Raw genomic sequence first — 15,631 nt, 5'->3', positions numbered from 1 at the left:
CCAAGAAGACAATCTTACTTACTTGGGATAGCGCCTCTGCTGAAAGATGGGCAGAATCTCTGTATCTTGATTGGAATGTAGGAGCAGTAAATCCCGAAATCTTTCTGTCAGGACAAAGAAAAAAAAAGAGGAAAAGAGAAAAAAAAAAAACAAAACAACAAACCCAGACTGTGACTCTGCATTCTAAGCACAGGCCACAAGTAAGCAAGCAGCAACATCAGTGAATTCTCTTCTCCAGCAATATTTACCAGAGGACAACGCTATAGGAAATAAAATCTATATATTCACACAAAACTGCTAAGACTAGAAATCATTATTTCCTGTAAACCTTTTTAGTAATATTTTTAAATGTCTTTTTTATCCAATATTGAATTCCAGTAATGCTTACAAATTTCTGACACCTGCATACAGGTCTTCCGGATATCATATGCAAACAGCCATAGAATCCCTGCCTTGAAGAGCTTAGTCTGAACAGAAAGGAGGAGCTACTAAGAATGGACCAGCCACTCAAGGGTCACAATAGTCTAAAGAAACATACATAAAATAATCTCAATTAAACTGCAGCATGAGTCCTTGGGTAACTGATTAATTGGTATTTTCAAGGATGGCTGAGAGACTGCATTGGCTTTGGTTCACTATTATGTATTTAAAGACCTGAAACATAGTACCCTATGCAGTAGGTAAGGTTTTTGTAACTTGGCTTCACCAACCACCAAGTGAAGGGGTAGCTGTGGTTGGTGTAGCTGCCTTGCTCTGATGCCTTTCTCTTAGAAGGGGTTAGATACAATACACAAGCAGGATCTGCAGGAGCTTCTATCAGTATCAATTTCTCAGTTGCTGGAAGATGGGAACCTCCTCAAAACTTACTTGATTTAGAAATAGAAAGGTATTTCCCACCCAGGTCAAATCCCTTCAGCACACCCCATAGCTCTCTATACCACAGGACGTGCTTTGTTTCCTTCTTCCATCACTTGCAACTTTTATTTAACCAGTCCTTCAGTGGCACAGAAACCCAAGGCACTGGTGATGCCCTTCCCACATTTGCATCCTCTACTTTTCCTGCAGTACCTTATAACAGTGGCTTAAAGTCTTCAGAAACAGGTTTTATCCATCATTTCCTAAATGACAGCCTGTGGCCTGTGTTGTTTGTAGTAGCTGTGCTGTGGGGTTCTCCAAATCAACTATCTCTTCCATGCAAGTTCTTCATTCTTGGAACTGAACCTGAGGATAAATGCAGTCCTCCCTCCCCTTATATCCCTATGTAACTCAAACTACCTTCTAACACTGGGTTTACAGATAATGATATCAAGGGATAGAAAATCAGTAGAGAAAAAAATCTGAATCTCCCATCTAAAAAACAGAATCATAGCAGCTTTTTTTCTTCTTTCAGGATAGTATATGATGGCTTTCTTAACATTCAATTTTATTTACTGTTATGTCATCATAACCGAACTCCATTAATTTGGATACAATTCATGTAACCTCTAAAATGAAAAAAATAAAGCAACAAAACCCACAATAATACTTTGACGAAAGCATGTGAAATTCAGAAGAAAAACTCTTGTTAAGGGCTCAGTTTTAAAGGTCAATAGTCTCAGATGGTCTAATCTAGTCTTTCATCAGCTGACTGAGATGTATTGCAAACATCTCAGAGAGGTACCAGGATGTGCCAGTGAAGAAACAAGGGCTGGTACTTAGTTTGTTCCTTTATTTCTGCACCTCTTCAAATTAATTTTGAGCAAAATGAACACTTGTACCTCCAAATTTCTTACTGCATCTTCAAAGTGAAACTTAGCTTTCCCTGTACCTAACTAGGACAGTGATTGGATGTGGCCAACAACAAAGATGGAAGTGAAACTCAAGGAGCATCTTTCAGGGAACACCCTGCTCATTGCCTTGCATAGAGCTTGCCATTACAGCTACTTCTTGACCTCCTGTTGGATTCTTAGGAAGATGCAGGGATTTGCTTTTTTCCTCAGTCCCCTGGTACGTGGCAATACGCTGTATGTAGGCATGCCCTGTATCCTTAATGACACGCTGTGATCTTCAAAAGACACTGGACAAGAACTACAAGGCTTCAGGAAGCTTTCACTGGTGCAAAATGACCAACTGTGTATGTTTCAGAACAACAACATCAAATTCCACCCGAGCCTCAGGAATCTCCCAATGCAACTTAAGCTACTGGCACATTTCTAGGAACCCTTTATAAAAAGGATTTGTATGAACAGCCTCTGAGTGTTCCTGGTGGAGGAGTGAGACATTTTCAATGGCAAACACTGAATGACAGCACTGGAGGGTTTGGACCTCCAGAACATGGTGCAAATCACCATGATGAAGGATTTGTCTTTGGGGTGCTGATTTATTTATTTTTGAGGGCTTATAACCAGGGGCAAGAGCAATGCAAATCCTGGGGAGATATGCTCCTCTTAGTTCAACAGTGTACAACACCCCATTACACATAAAGTAAGTGAGGCTGGTTTGGCAGACCTTGCAAACAGCCTGTGACTCTCTAGGAGAGACAAAACGCATCTTAGTGAAGGAGCAGATATTCCCACTCCATTGCTCTGCCCAAGATGGATGGCACCCAGGCAAAGGGCCATATTCCATCCCTATCCCCATATTCCATGACTCTTTTTCTTGTGCTGCTGCACCTGGCTGCACTCCAGGACCCAATTCAACAAGCCACAATCTTGAAAATATTTTGCATAGTAACGTGACAGGGCTGGCCAGTACTGGAGTGAAAGCAGCCAAGTTACAGCATCTGAAATTGGCCTGAACAGCTTCCCTACTGGATCTTGTTTCAGTTAAAGTCAACTTTGATTTTTTCCCCACGCTATGGCAAATTTCCCAGGCAGATGTATTTTCTTTTCACCATACGACTTTACTCATTTTTCCATGTGTCGTGGTTTAACCCCAGCCAGCAACTAAGCACCACAGGGCTCGCTCACTGCCCCTACTTCACAGCAGGATGGGAAAGAGGATTAGAAGGGTAGAAGTGCAAAAGCTCCTGGGTTGAGATAGAGATAGTTTATTAGGACAGAGAAGGGAGAAAGTAGTAACAGTGGTAATAATAATAATAAGATTAGATTATATAAAACAAGTGATGCACAATGCAGTTGTTCACCTCTTACAGTCCGATGCCCAGTCAATTCCCAATCTGTGGCCCTCGGCCAGCTTTTACTGAGCATGATGCCCCATGGTATGGAACATCCCTTGGCTTAGAGTCAGCTGTCCCAGCTGTGTCCCATCTAAACTCCTTGTGCCCCCAGGCTACTCACTGGCAGGGCATGAGAAGCTGACAAGTCCTTGATTTAGTGTAAGCACTGCTCAGCAACAACTAAAAACATCAGTGTGTTATCAACATTATTCCCATTCTAAATCCAAAACACCGCACTGTACCAGCTACCAAGAAGAAAATTAACTCTATCACAGCCAAGACCAGGACACCATGGCAGCACTTACACTATATGGTAGTGTTCCAACTCATCTCAAACACAACCTACAACTTCCTGGAGCATGTGTAGCCTCCACAGCCTGTACATCCTGAACAGAAGCCTTTAGGATTGATTTGTCCCATAGGACCATTATGTACATGCTTAACCCTTCAGGTCTATAATATTCTCATATTACCCTTACATTTGTACAGTACAGAAGTCACACTGGTGCACATGACACTGCTGCCTTTAAGGACTATCCAGCAAGGTAATGAGGAGGGTGACGAGAGCTTTGGCAGCTACAGACAGAACAGAGGTACTTTTGGTGCTCTTACAAAAGTGAATGCCAGAAGCCTGATTCTTGACAAGTGAAGCAAGAAAAAATCACAATGATACCTCCGGGGGAAGGGGGGGGGGGGGGGGGTGTTTCAAAGAACTAAGATTTTCTTCTAATCCATGCTTCAACAATAGACGAAAGATCTGAGAACTGATGAAACTCACAATTAGAGCATTTTTACATTATTTTCATTTGCATTCACTAGTTGATGAATAGCACCAAACCAAACAGTTGATAAACAGTACCATTCAGGACCTGGATTATCTTAGACATCTCCCAAAATTGAGTCTTTTCCATCACTCCTTATGGTTTAGTACCTAAAATGTGATGCTTTTGTCTACGTGTCGGTCTGCTTTTTTAACAAAACACGCATAGCATTTATTTAACCAAGTTTTAAAAGGCTTACTTCTGAAAATCTACCAGTAACTTCTTCCCTTCATTCTATCCATGGAATTTGCATTAGTTTAAGTCTGTACTAGATAATCACTATTCTGATATCATTACGCCATCGATTGTTTTGTCACTGCTGAATTGACACTGCAGATATCATCTCACCAACCTTCCCAAAAGCCCACCCACAGGACAAAGCCCTCAGAGACATCAGGAACGGCTACACAGTCATATCGTATGTTCAAACTTATCTTTTCAACATGCTGAAATGTCTCCACTTCCCCCTGGCTTTCATTTTGGGTGTACAGTTCCTTCAAAATCCTTGATTAATGATAAGTCCTCAGTTAAAGTGAGGCAGTCCCACTGGGGTCACGCATGTTTAGGTAAATGTGCAGCAGAGTTACCTGTGATGACTAGGGGCTGGATGTAATAATGCAATCTTATGCCCTGGCCTCCTAAATCAGGAAGGTTGCAGACTATAAGGGAGAAAAGTTTGCCATTGAAAGCTTTATAAATTTAATCTGTCCTTTTGCATATACCTCTCTTCCCTGTCTCATATCTAATTCTCCTCCCCTCATTTCTACCTTTTCCTCTGCCCTCCTGCTCCCAGCTCAACATATTCACAACTCAGCCACTGGAATCTCTACATAAACTCCCACTAACATCTTTATAATACCTGTTATGAAAATCCAGTTAGCAATTTGCAAGGACAGAATGAAGCGCTTCAAGGGAGATTTTCTCTTTGAAATAGTTAGATGCATGTCATTGTTCTCAAGCAGAATGGGGCTGCGCTCAGTATGGTGAATAAACAGGAACGCCAGAAAAAATGTGAGCCATTCCTGCGTGTACAGTCTGAAGGCCATTCAAACTGGTTACACAATTCAAGTTTCCTTTTTTCCAGGACAAACTATTACAGCAGTAGAGAGACAAAGGAAAATTTTATGATAATATTTTCATACCTGGGGCTCTCAAAACAATTTGTATAGAAGGTCCCTATGAATTAAAACATGTTAATATTTCTGTAGATGGAAACACTATGGCAGGGAGAACTTGCTTTTTGAAGCTGTGACATCCCTGAAGTTCTTACTGCTTAGCACTTCAAAGATGATACCACGAGTCACAAAATGCATTTCTGTTAGGTTTGACTTTAAAAGTAAGGAAGCACAGTTCTTCTTTGCTTTCTCCTTCTTGTTACAAAATGTTTTACAGGAAACAACAGCAAACTCACTCCAGTGAATTCCAGGGGTCTTAGAAATCAAATTCCTGCTCTTTCCATGTCCAATGGGTCTGTACCTATGAGGCCATAGCAGTATATAACTGCAGTTTGAGATATTATACATTTGGTTATCCCAACCACCTTTTCACACAGCAGGCTCAGATCACTCTGAGCCCCTAATAAAACCAAGTTGAATTGCATGCAATCAACTCAATTAAGGACACTGTAAAACTGATGGTAATTGCTTTTTATGGGATAAGGATTTATTATATTATTTTTATGGATTATTTTTTAAATCAAAATTCTTAAGAATAAACAGAAATGTGATTAGAAAGCAACCAGAGAAAGGGGGAACAGAACAGCCTCAACAAAGTGCAGAACACTATGCTCCAGAAACAAACTGTCTATCCACAGTGACACTCTCATGAATTTGGGTATTTTGCAGTCAAGTTTCTGTGACTATCTGTAGCACTTCTACATTAACTGAGACACAAATCTCAGCTCCATCTTCTACCACATGGACACTTGCAAGCCTCTCTAAATTCAGAAATGTTGCTCCTTGGTGCCTTGTAAAAGGAAAAGGCATTTAAGAGGAAGTCTGGGCCAGTTAAGGGCTATAAAACTGATGAGCAACAAGATGGCATAAAACTGAAATGTCCAGTATTTTAGTTTGACTTGTGGCTTATAAATGACCAAAGTTTCTGAATTTAAGGAAGTGTCAGTTCTCTCCCCCATCTAATTAAAAGGGGAGGAAAGAAAACAATGATGTAATGTTGATGAGTTAAAGCTTCCAAAATGATTACGTATTTTGCTGATACGCGGAGACAGGCTTTTTGAGAGGCTTAAATTTCCATGATTCCCAGTCCATTAAGCCTTATGGAGTTTAATCCTCCTGTCTTATCACTACCATTTCCTTCCACCTTGCTCAGTCACTAATGAGAGTCACCATTCACAGAGCTACTGAAAACAAATAATAATTGCACGCTAGTAAAAAAACAGAAAGCTGCAAATTATATTTAAAACTTGGTATCTATATTTATTTAAGGGAAATAGAAAAGATTTAACAGAAAGGGAACCGGTATTTTCATTCTCTAACCTGGGTGAATAAACAGCAATCACCCTTCTGTTCAACATTTTCTTTTGCAGGATTCTAGTTTATTTAAGCAGAGAAGAAAATATGAAATCAAGTAATCATTACACAGGTCAGCAGTGAATCGTCCAGTCACTCTAAACCTGCAGAACAGTCCTCTTTTCTTTGAAGAAAGTCTCTGTACACTCTGCTTTCTATCTTAACCTGCATTTGCTTCCAAAAAGTGGTCAGCTCCTTCTCTTTCTCTAGCTGTGTGCTTACCAGATGGTTATCCTTCTCCCTCCCTGATTCTGGCATGAGCACATCCTTTCCCTGCTGGAACTCAAGGTGCTTTCTTATCTCTAAAATGTCCCACCTACTATGTCAAAATTAGCTCAGACAGATTTATTTCTAACTAGACCTGCCTCATTTACATTATAATCACACATACTGCATGATTTATTTGTGTGTACCCATATGTATGCCAATGAAGAATCAAAGTAAAAGGCAATTCTTGTCCAAGGAACCTTAAAAGGCTGGAAAATTAATGATGGGAAATAAAAGGCGTCACTTTCTTTGCTTCAAAACAGGGAAAAGAGGTGCTGAGGACCACAGGAAGACGGCAGTTTATAAGTCTAACTTTGACAAGACAGCAGCAAGTGACCCAGGCTGCCCGTTGCCTACGCTGCCATACTCGGGTTCCTTGGACAGCCAATGAAGGGAAGCAGACACTACACCAAAATGAGGCAGCCTTGATGCTCAATACTAAGCTAGAAATCTTTCTGTAGGTTTCACAGCAACTCCCTGGCAGAGCTGGAGATCAGCTTGACCACTGAAGTTCAAAACCAATGTCTTAATCAAGAAGCTGTTTCTTCTCAGACGTTCTTACTGTAGTTAATGCTATTTCTGTCATGACAGCAGAGCTCATTCCACAGCTCAACACTTAACGAAGTGCAACAGTAAAGCCCACAAAAACGTACTGCAACTTTAAAAATTACCTTTATAAATACACACTCTGAAGCCAACGTTATTTATGCAGATTTTTTCAGCACTGAGTTCTACAATTGCTCCCTTTAGTCATCAAAGGCTGTACTTTGTTTTTTGAGCTCCCCATGAGCCAAAGCAGGAAGGCTCAGCTACCATTTTTTTCACTAGTGGTGCACTTCCCTCTTTCAGAACATGCCAGAGGAGATGATGAGGGATCAGTATATCCCTTCCTGGCTTTAAGGTAAAGTTGTTACACTTGATCTAAAATGTCCTTACATTCACTGAAAAAAAGAAGACTCAAATTATGTCATGGCAGATTCAACTGGGTCTCTCCCTGTAACTTGTGATACAGAAACTAGAGAAAGCCCAACCTTTCAAAAACTCCACGGCATTTTAACACTGAAATGGAGCTACCATCCAGCTGTGAAATTAATGCTATACTATCCACACTGCAAAGCTCCAGAGGGTATATGCTGCTAAAAAGCTGGGCAAAAGCATCATTTGTCAGGCTGTACTGATTCACATCCAGGGCCCCCCTACCCTAAGATATTGCTTTATGTGCAAAAACCTTTGGAAGAATCAGCACAAGGCAAGACCCTCCTGCTGTTGTTTTTCCATCCTCCAACCATTTCTATCTCCTGATCCTAAGGTGGTCTGCTTATGAAGAAATACCTTGACTTCTCTTTCAAGTACTTGCCCAGTCCCCTATGTAAACATCCTTATCTATCCCACATCATCTGAGAAGGAGCTCCATGTTTCTCTCACCTACTACATGAACATTCATCACCTTATGTTTGTTCGTAAATAATGTCTTCCTTACTGTATTTGATGGCTTAAAGTTCTGATACTGCCAGAAATGGCAAACAGTCAAGCCTTACCCACCCCCTCTTACAGTGCTATGCATGATTTTGTAGGCCACTGCTATATTTCCCTAAATTACTTCTTTTCCAGGCTAAAGAGACCCTGCATACTCAGCTGTCCTGTGCCTGGAAGCCTACCATACTTGTGTTCACCTTTGTCATTCCTTCCTCAACCTTGTCCAGTATTCTGTCTGAGAGATGAGGACCAGACCTGCATGCAAGACTCAAGTCCTGGGAGCACCATGGAATTACCCAGCTGCATAGGGATCTCCTCTGCTTTATTCTCTACTCTTCTCCTAATAAATTTCATCTTTATTGCTGCTGAGCACTGAGCTGATGTCTTCATGGAAATAATTATCACCACTGCAAAGTGTTATTCTTGGGCTGTCATGGTCACTTCATCTCCAGACATGTGTATTAGTTTGTCACCAAATATATCAACCACCACTACATACCCACATGCATACATGCACGGGTATTTTTAGCCAGGCCTATAAATAGATTTGAAAGCATAATATATTTTATACACTTGAACAAGCTACAAGAACTTTGTATTACACATACTTAAATAACGGTCACAAAAAAATGGAATTAATCCCATCCAAGGCTAAAATTTTGTATCGTAATAAAACCACCGTAAGTCACTGGGAACTCAGTCTTGGGCGTTTGTCTATTCATATTTTGTCTCAGTTTACACTGTAAGCATGGGATCATTTCACCCTCTTACTAACATAGATGTATTCATTATTACATTCAAATATGCAAGTAAATTACTCCCCAAAAAAAGTCACAGAATCACAGAAGAGTTGAGGGTAGAAGGGATCCCTCGGTCCTATGCTCCAGCTCTGAGCAGGGTACCTACACTGAAGGTGCTAATCGCCCAGCAAGAGCAGTTTGCTCAGGGCCGTGTCCAGCTGGGTTTTCAGTATCTCTGAGGATGGAGACTACAAAACCTCTCTGAGCAACCTGTTCCTGTGCATGACCACCCTCATGGCAGAAAAGATTTTTCCTTACATTTAAAATTAATTTCCTATATTTCAATTTGTGCCCCATTGCTTCTTGTTCTGTTACTGGACACCACTGAGAAGAGCCTGGCTCCATCTGCTTTACTCCCTCCCAGGTTAAAAGTAGATAGGACAAAATGTTTTGGAGGGAACAATTACAATCCATGAGACTTGTATTCAAAACCTAATGAATCTTTCTCTGTGCAACATCCGGGATGATTTAAGGCTGATAAATTATGTTTTATCTTCAGCCACTGTTACTGAGTTGAATGATGCACAACCAAAACATACACCAAGGCAGTGTTGCACAAGCACTCCTACTTCAGTACAACAGAACAGGAGTGAAGCACCATCAGATTTTGCCCTAGCAAGGGATGCCTCTATAGACACAGCATTGCTAAGCACACCCCAGTTGTTTGTGCCAACTCCTTTCCTAAAAGTCACCCTAAAATTCACTGATATAATCAACATGTCTGTTTATAGGAAAAAAATACTAATATCAATATTTTGTGCTGCTTTTCCATTGATTGCCACCTTTGGGTAAAACTGCAAACCCATGTCTGTTTGAGAGGAGGGACACAGCAGGTTGGGAGGCAGTTGTACCCACTGCTGATAGACATGCAGTCAAGACACTGCCCTACCATAGTCTTCATCCATGATAGTCAGGTTAGATGCTCACTTCTCCTAGTTGGGCAGGGAAGGGAAGGGAAAATGCTAAAGAAAAAAGAGTTTGTAGAAGAAAATGATAGTCTCCTTGTTAATGAACCCTTACTCCTGCTTTGTTATAGAAGGTAGTGTTGAGTCTGCCCAGCCCTCTTCCCCCCCAACTGCAGCCTGAATGGTGCAGTTAACCACCAAGGCTTAATTGATGTTTGTAAGGTCACTAAGTCTAACTTTTACTTCCTGCCAGCTAAGCTGTATGGATACCTACGCTGAAGACACTAAGTTGCTCTCAGGGTCTGCGCTGAGGGACGGAGGGAAAGCTGAAATACCCTAAACACTTAAGAGACAGTGCTCAGACAAAACAGCTGTCCAGCCAGCCACTTAGCTAAGCTAAAATGCTAGAAACAACAGTAACAAGGCTCCAAAGAAGAAATAAAAGAAATAGAGTATTAAGGGGTTCCATTTATATACAAGAATCATTTCCCCTGTGTTTTCAGCTGCCTATGTCTTTCAGATAACACGTACAAGTTCTTCTCTAACAGCACTCCTAGCACTAGTTGCGCTGAAACATAACACAGGATAAAGAGATCAGAGCCCAGCTGGATCCTATTTTCTATATAAATTTCTAGTCAACTGGGGATGATCCACTGGGAAGAAATGCACATTTTTTTCCAAAGATCTAATCACATCTGAGGCTCCATTTCTTATAACATCTCTTAAAGGGCAATATCAAAACCTTAGCAGGAAATCATTTGAATGACTGGCAAATGAAATGAGCCACTACATACTGGGGTTTTTTCTTCCTTTTTTGGATAGGTGATAAAATACAATGCACACAAGTGTATCAGGAAATATATCAAAAGTTTGGCTTAATTTCACCCCGATGTAAGCAATTTTCTTATTTCTTCTTACATCTGAATTAGACAAGTCATTCCTGAGAACTTAAGCCATCCCATTCCCTGAATATAAACTGCTACATGTAACTTAATTTGGGTAGTTTTCATTTACTGTTAATAATTAATTTCTTAAAAATACATATATTTGCTACTTTAGCACTAGCTGTTATGTAGACTCCTTAAAATATGCTGCAGGGTTTTCTACAGGATCATCTCCATCTTTCAACTATCATGTTATGAATATAATGAAATACCAAATAGACATCTTTTTACGCGACAGAAGGTCTGTTGCCACTTAAGTCAACAGAAGTATCCCCAGCCTCGAATGGGGAGAAAAAGCTCTTCTATGTTACTACGTAATAACACTACATTGATAAATATTTTCTAGAACAAAGAACCAGTGGTTTAACGTGATCTAGATCACACAGTTTAGAATCATAGAATCATAGAATCGTGAGGGTTGGAAAGGACCTTAAGATCATCCAGTTCCAACACCCCCGCCATGGGCAGGGACACCTTACGCTAAATCATATCACCCAAGGCCTCGTCCAACCTGGTCTTGAACACTGCCAGGGATGGAGCATTCACAACCTCCCTGGGCAACCTATTCCAGTGCCTCACCACCCTAACAGGAAAGAATTTCCTCCTTATAGCCAATCTAAACTTCCCCTGTTTAAGTTTTAACCCGTTACCCCTTGTCCTGTCACTACAGCCCCTAATGAAGAGTCCCTCTCCAGCATCCCTATAGGCCCCCTTCAGATACTGGAAAGCTGCTATGAGGTCTCCACGCAGCCTTCTCTTCTCCAGGCTGAACAGCCCCAACTTCCTCAGCCTGTCTTCATACGGGAGGTGCTCCAGTCCCCTGACCATCCTCGTGGCCTCCTCTGGACTTGTTCCAACAGTTCCATGTCCTTTTTATGTTGAGGACACCAGAACTGCACACAATACTCCAGGTGAGGTCTCACAAGAGCAGAGTAGAGGGGCAGGATCACCTCCTTCGACCTGCTGGTCACGCTCCTTTTGATGCAGCCCAGGATACGGTTGCTTTCTGGGCTGCAAGCGCACACTGAAGCCGGCTCATGTTCATTTTCTCATCAACCAACACCCCCAAGTCCTTCTCTGCACGGCTGCTCTGAATCTCTTCTCTGCCCAACCTGTAGCTGTGCCTGGGATTGCTCTGACCCAGCTGTAGGACCTTGCACTTGGCATGGTTAAACCTCATGAGGTTGGCATCAGCCCACCTCACAAGTGTGTCGAGGTCCCTCTGGATGGCATTCCTTCCCTCCAGCTTGTCAACCGAACCACACAGCTTGGTGTCATCGGCAAACTTGCTGAGGGCTCACTCAATCCCACTGTCCATGTCAGCGACAAACATGTTGAACAAGACCGGTCCCAACACCCATCCCTGAGGGACACCACTCGTTACTGGTCTCCAGCCAGACATTGAGCCATTGACCACAACTCTTTGTGTGCAGCCATCCAGCCAGTTCTTTATCCACCGAGTGGTCCACCCATCAAATTGATGTCTCTCCAATTTAGAGACAAGGATGTCATGTGGGACAGTGTCAAATGCTTTGCACAAGTCCAGGTAGATGACATCAACTGCTCTACCCCTGTCCATCAGGTTTCTCACATCATTGTAAGGAAATCACTTCTGAAAAAGTGATTTTGTCCATTTCTGTATCTGTAAGCTATCATTAGATATCTACCTGTTGATTCTCTTAGATACCAGTCATGAACTGGTATATACCAACGCATCCGTGTACCATCACAAATTCAGCAATACAAAAGGGCACAAAAGCGATAAACACCTCTTCGTGCAGAAATGGCAACGTGCTGGTACATTTGTGGGGAGAAGTATGGGAGACTTTTAAGGAAAAGCTATTTATAAACGCATTTTTGGATCAATGAAATGCTGCTTTATTTGGAAACTGCACTGCAAGTGATTTGCCATTCTTGTTAATAATGGGACACAATTAGCATCATCCCCTCGACCTGCTAAAAACCTGCAAACATCAAATACCAGGACTTATGAAAATGTCTTGCTTTAATTATGTATTTTGCCTTTTTCAAACCAGTCACGATTAAGCTCAAGAGACACTCAGCTGACACAGTGTAAGTGAAATCCCTGAGGGAAAGCCCTGTGCCGTCGGGCTGGCACCAGTCACTTGGCAGAGCATCACAGCTTCATCTTGGAAAATGCACATGGGTGTCTGTGGCATTTTCCTGGAGGAAATGGCATTTACAGTGTGCTTAATGAATATGCGAATATGTTAAATTTATGGGAAGAGATAGTCCTTATAACTGTTTATCGCAATGAAGAGCACAAAGTGCCTACTGATTTATTTTCACTTCACATAAGACATGGAAGCTTCTCGGAGGCTGTAGGTGTCCTAGTTACCACTGACAGTACAGGAAAATCATCACAGCAGCCATTTCAGCAAAACTCAAAATAGCAATAACGTCCGAAACTCTGCCTAGCCCCAAATCCCCCTTCAACACTGAAAAACACATCAACAGCCCTCAGTAAACGCTGCCCTGCACCCAGTCCCCACTTTGTCCAATGCAAATAAACACACAAGATACGTCTATTTTGTTGCACAGACCTTCCCAGCAGAGCAGCATTCCCTTTTACTCATGATCACAGCATTTAATTCAACATAACTTAAGCTCTTCTGGTTCCAGGTAAGTCATAAAGCTAAGCAGTCATCCACTTTTTATCAGCTTCTACATAGAATACAAGGTCCATTCGAATTACTAAAACCACAGTGACACTTTGTGCAAACCGTTGTTCAGATTTTACTCTCAAAATGTGGATTAGATATGGAGAATTTAAGAGAAAAAAACACTGAAATGTAAAAAAAACACATGCTGAAAGTTTAGGGATGTGTGTGGACATTTATATGTAAATAAAATGCAGTGATTCATGCAAGTCACAGTGGAGCTTTCTTACATTCTCACCTCTTTTCTCAAGTCAGAGCTGCCAGCTGGACTGTATCTGCCACAAGGCAAGTACATTCTCTCTCTAGGAGAGAGTGAGACCATTTCATATTACAGCCAGTATACCCTAAACTGGGAGCCCAGCCAAGAGAAGATCAAGAAAGCTGGGGACATACAAAACCTAAGAGACAGTGGGGAGAGCATTTTCAAGTGATGTTTTTGGCTTTCAGACAGTATTATTGACCATATGAATTTTTCTGAGGATCAACAATATTTCTTATGGAAAAGGTAAATCAACTTTAGGAAACAAAACGGTGGGGGGGGATATCTTCTGTTAATTTTTACCCGTCAATCTTATTGCTCATATTTCTGAAGGAAAATATTGCTTAAACAAGTAACTGGGTTACTTCATTCCCTGCTCTTTGTTTTGACTTTGCTGCCTCTTTGTTAAACCTGCTGAAGGCATTGCATGCCTGAAAGGCAATCTGCTTTTTCCAGCTGTTTCAGATGATCCAATAAAAGATATTACCTCCCCCTGCAAAACTTGCCTCTCATGGAATATTATTTCATTATAGCGCCCTGTGATCTAATCTGCTACAACTGTCACAAACTATATAAATAAGAAGTATCATGATTTCCTTTTTGAAATGAGCTCTGTCACTTTATCCCCATTCTGAGCAAAAAGAGCTTTAAATAAAGAAAAAGAGGAAGAACAAGAACATTCCTGAGCTGCAGAAATGTGGGTTATAATGTGAGTGAAACCAAATACAGGCTGCGCCCTCCCCATCAGCTGCTGCATTTCACACCAAAGCACCATTTATTGCCATCACAACACACTCTACCCCACGTACCACAATGGGCAAGGCTGCAATCCCATTCACAGTTTGGAAAGTCATTTCCAGCCTATAAATTCCCTGCTACAATTTGTCCTCACAGTGCTTTGGTTAATACTGAGATAACCGAGTCATTTGTCTCGTTAAGAAATGCCACATTTGGCACGTAGCAACTGCCATTTCCAATTTCACTCAAAATTCAAATGCACCAGCAATAATTTACCTTGCAGAGTCTTAAATTTTATAGAGTATTTAAGGCATTTCTGCCTCGACACCTTTGGAATTTCCAAGGCCTAAGAAATAGAAATTACTTGGGTTGCATTACAATTAATTAAATGACTGACACTCACAAAATGATGCTTTTATATTTAAAACTGGATTGAACTGGCAGTCTGACTCCATTCCTATTAGGAACTTCCCCCACATCTCTGTTCTGCACAGGGGTAACCACTCTTTTGAAGCATTGGACCATAAGGTTCATAGTCCTGTGCAGAGCTGTGATTAGCACATAGTTTCATGCATAGTTTAAGTTTGTATAGAATATCATATTATATCACAGAATTGTTTGGGTAGGATGGGAACTTAAAGCTCATCCAGCTCCAACCCCCTGCTATGGGCAGGGACACCTTCCACTAGAGCAGGTTGCTCCAACCCCATTCAACCTGGCCTTGAGCACTGCCAGGGATGGGGCAGCCACAACTGGAGCCATAAACATTTTAAACTAAACTTTTCTATTCTGTTTATAGCGGGTACAAAAAATATCTATTGTGACAAGCTGTGGAAGCCTGCTCTTGGCCCACTGTCATGACATGATTCTGATGTTTGGTTTGGTTTCTTTATCTGAAGGAAGAAATAACACTTTTGCAGCAGTCACATGCCCTTTTTTTTTTTGCCAAAGAAATCCAATTTCTACAGTTGACAACTATTTAGTTGGTGGGTGGCACATTTTTATTATCAGTATTTATGATTTAATGGGACAGGTCTCCAGGGGAGGACTGGGGC

The 15,631-nt window shown here is 41.4% G+C and overlaps 1 protein-coding gene across 2 annotated transcripts in view; it reads right to left on the bottom strand.

Moving 5' to 3' along the window:
- Positions 1-15,631, bottom strand: part of NOX4 (NADPH oxidase 4) — a 107,119-nt gene that overhangs the window by 35,366 nt on the left and 56,122 nt on the right. For both annotated transcript variants that reach the window (XM_057399021.1, XM_057399022.1), the window contains exon 13: positions 23-104. In XM_057399021.1, the coding sequence (XP_057255004.1) occupies positions 23-104 (82 nt within the window). The remainder of the gene's footprint in view (positions 1-22; positions 105-15,631) is intronic.

The sequence above is a fragment of the Pezoporus wallicus genome, unplaced genomic scaffold (genome assembly GCF_028554395.1).
Source record: "Pezoporus wallicus isolate ANWC-B61680 ecotype Strahan unplaced genomic scaffold, APGP_CSIRO_Pwel_v1 contig_3876, whole genome shotgun sequence".
Lineage (NCBI taxonomy): Eukaryota > Metazoa > Chordata > Aves > Psittaciformes > Psittacidae > Pezoporus > Pezoporus wallicus.
The sequence above is the reverse complement of the archived record's forward strand: the minus strand, read 5'-3'. Positions and strand labels throughout refer to the sequence as shown.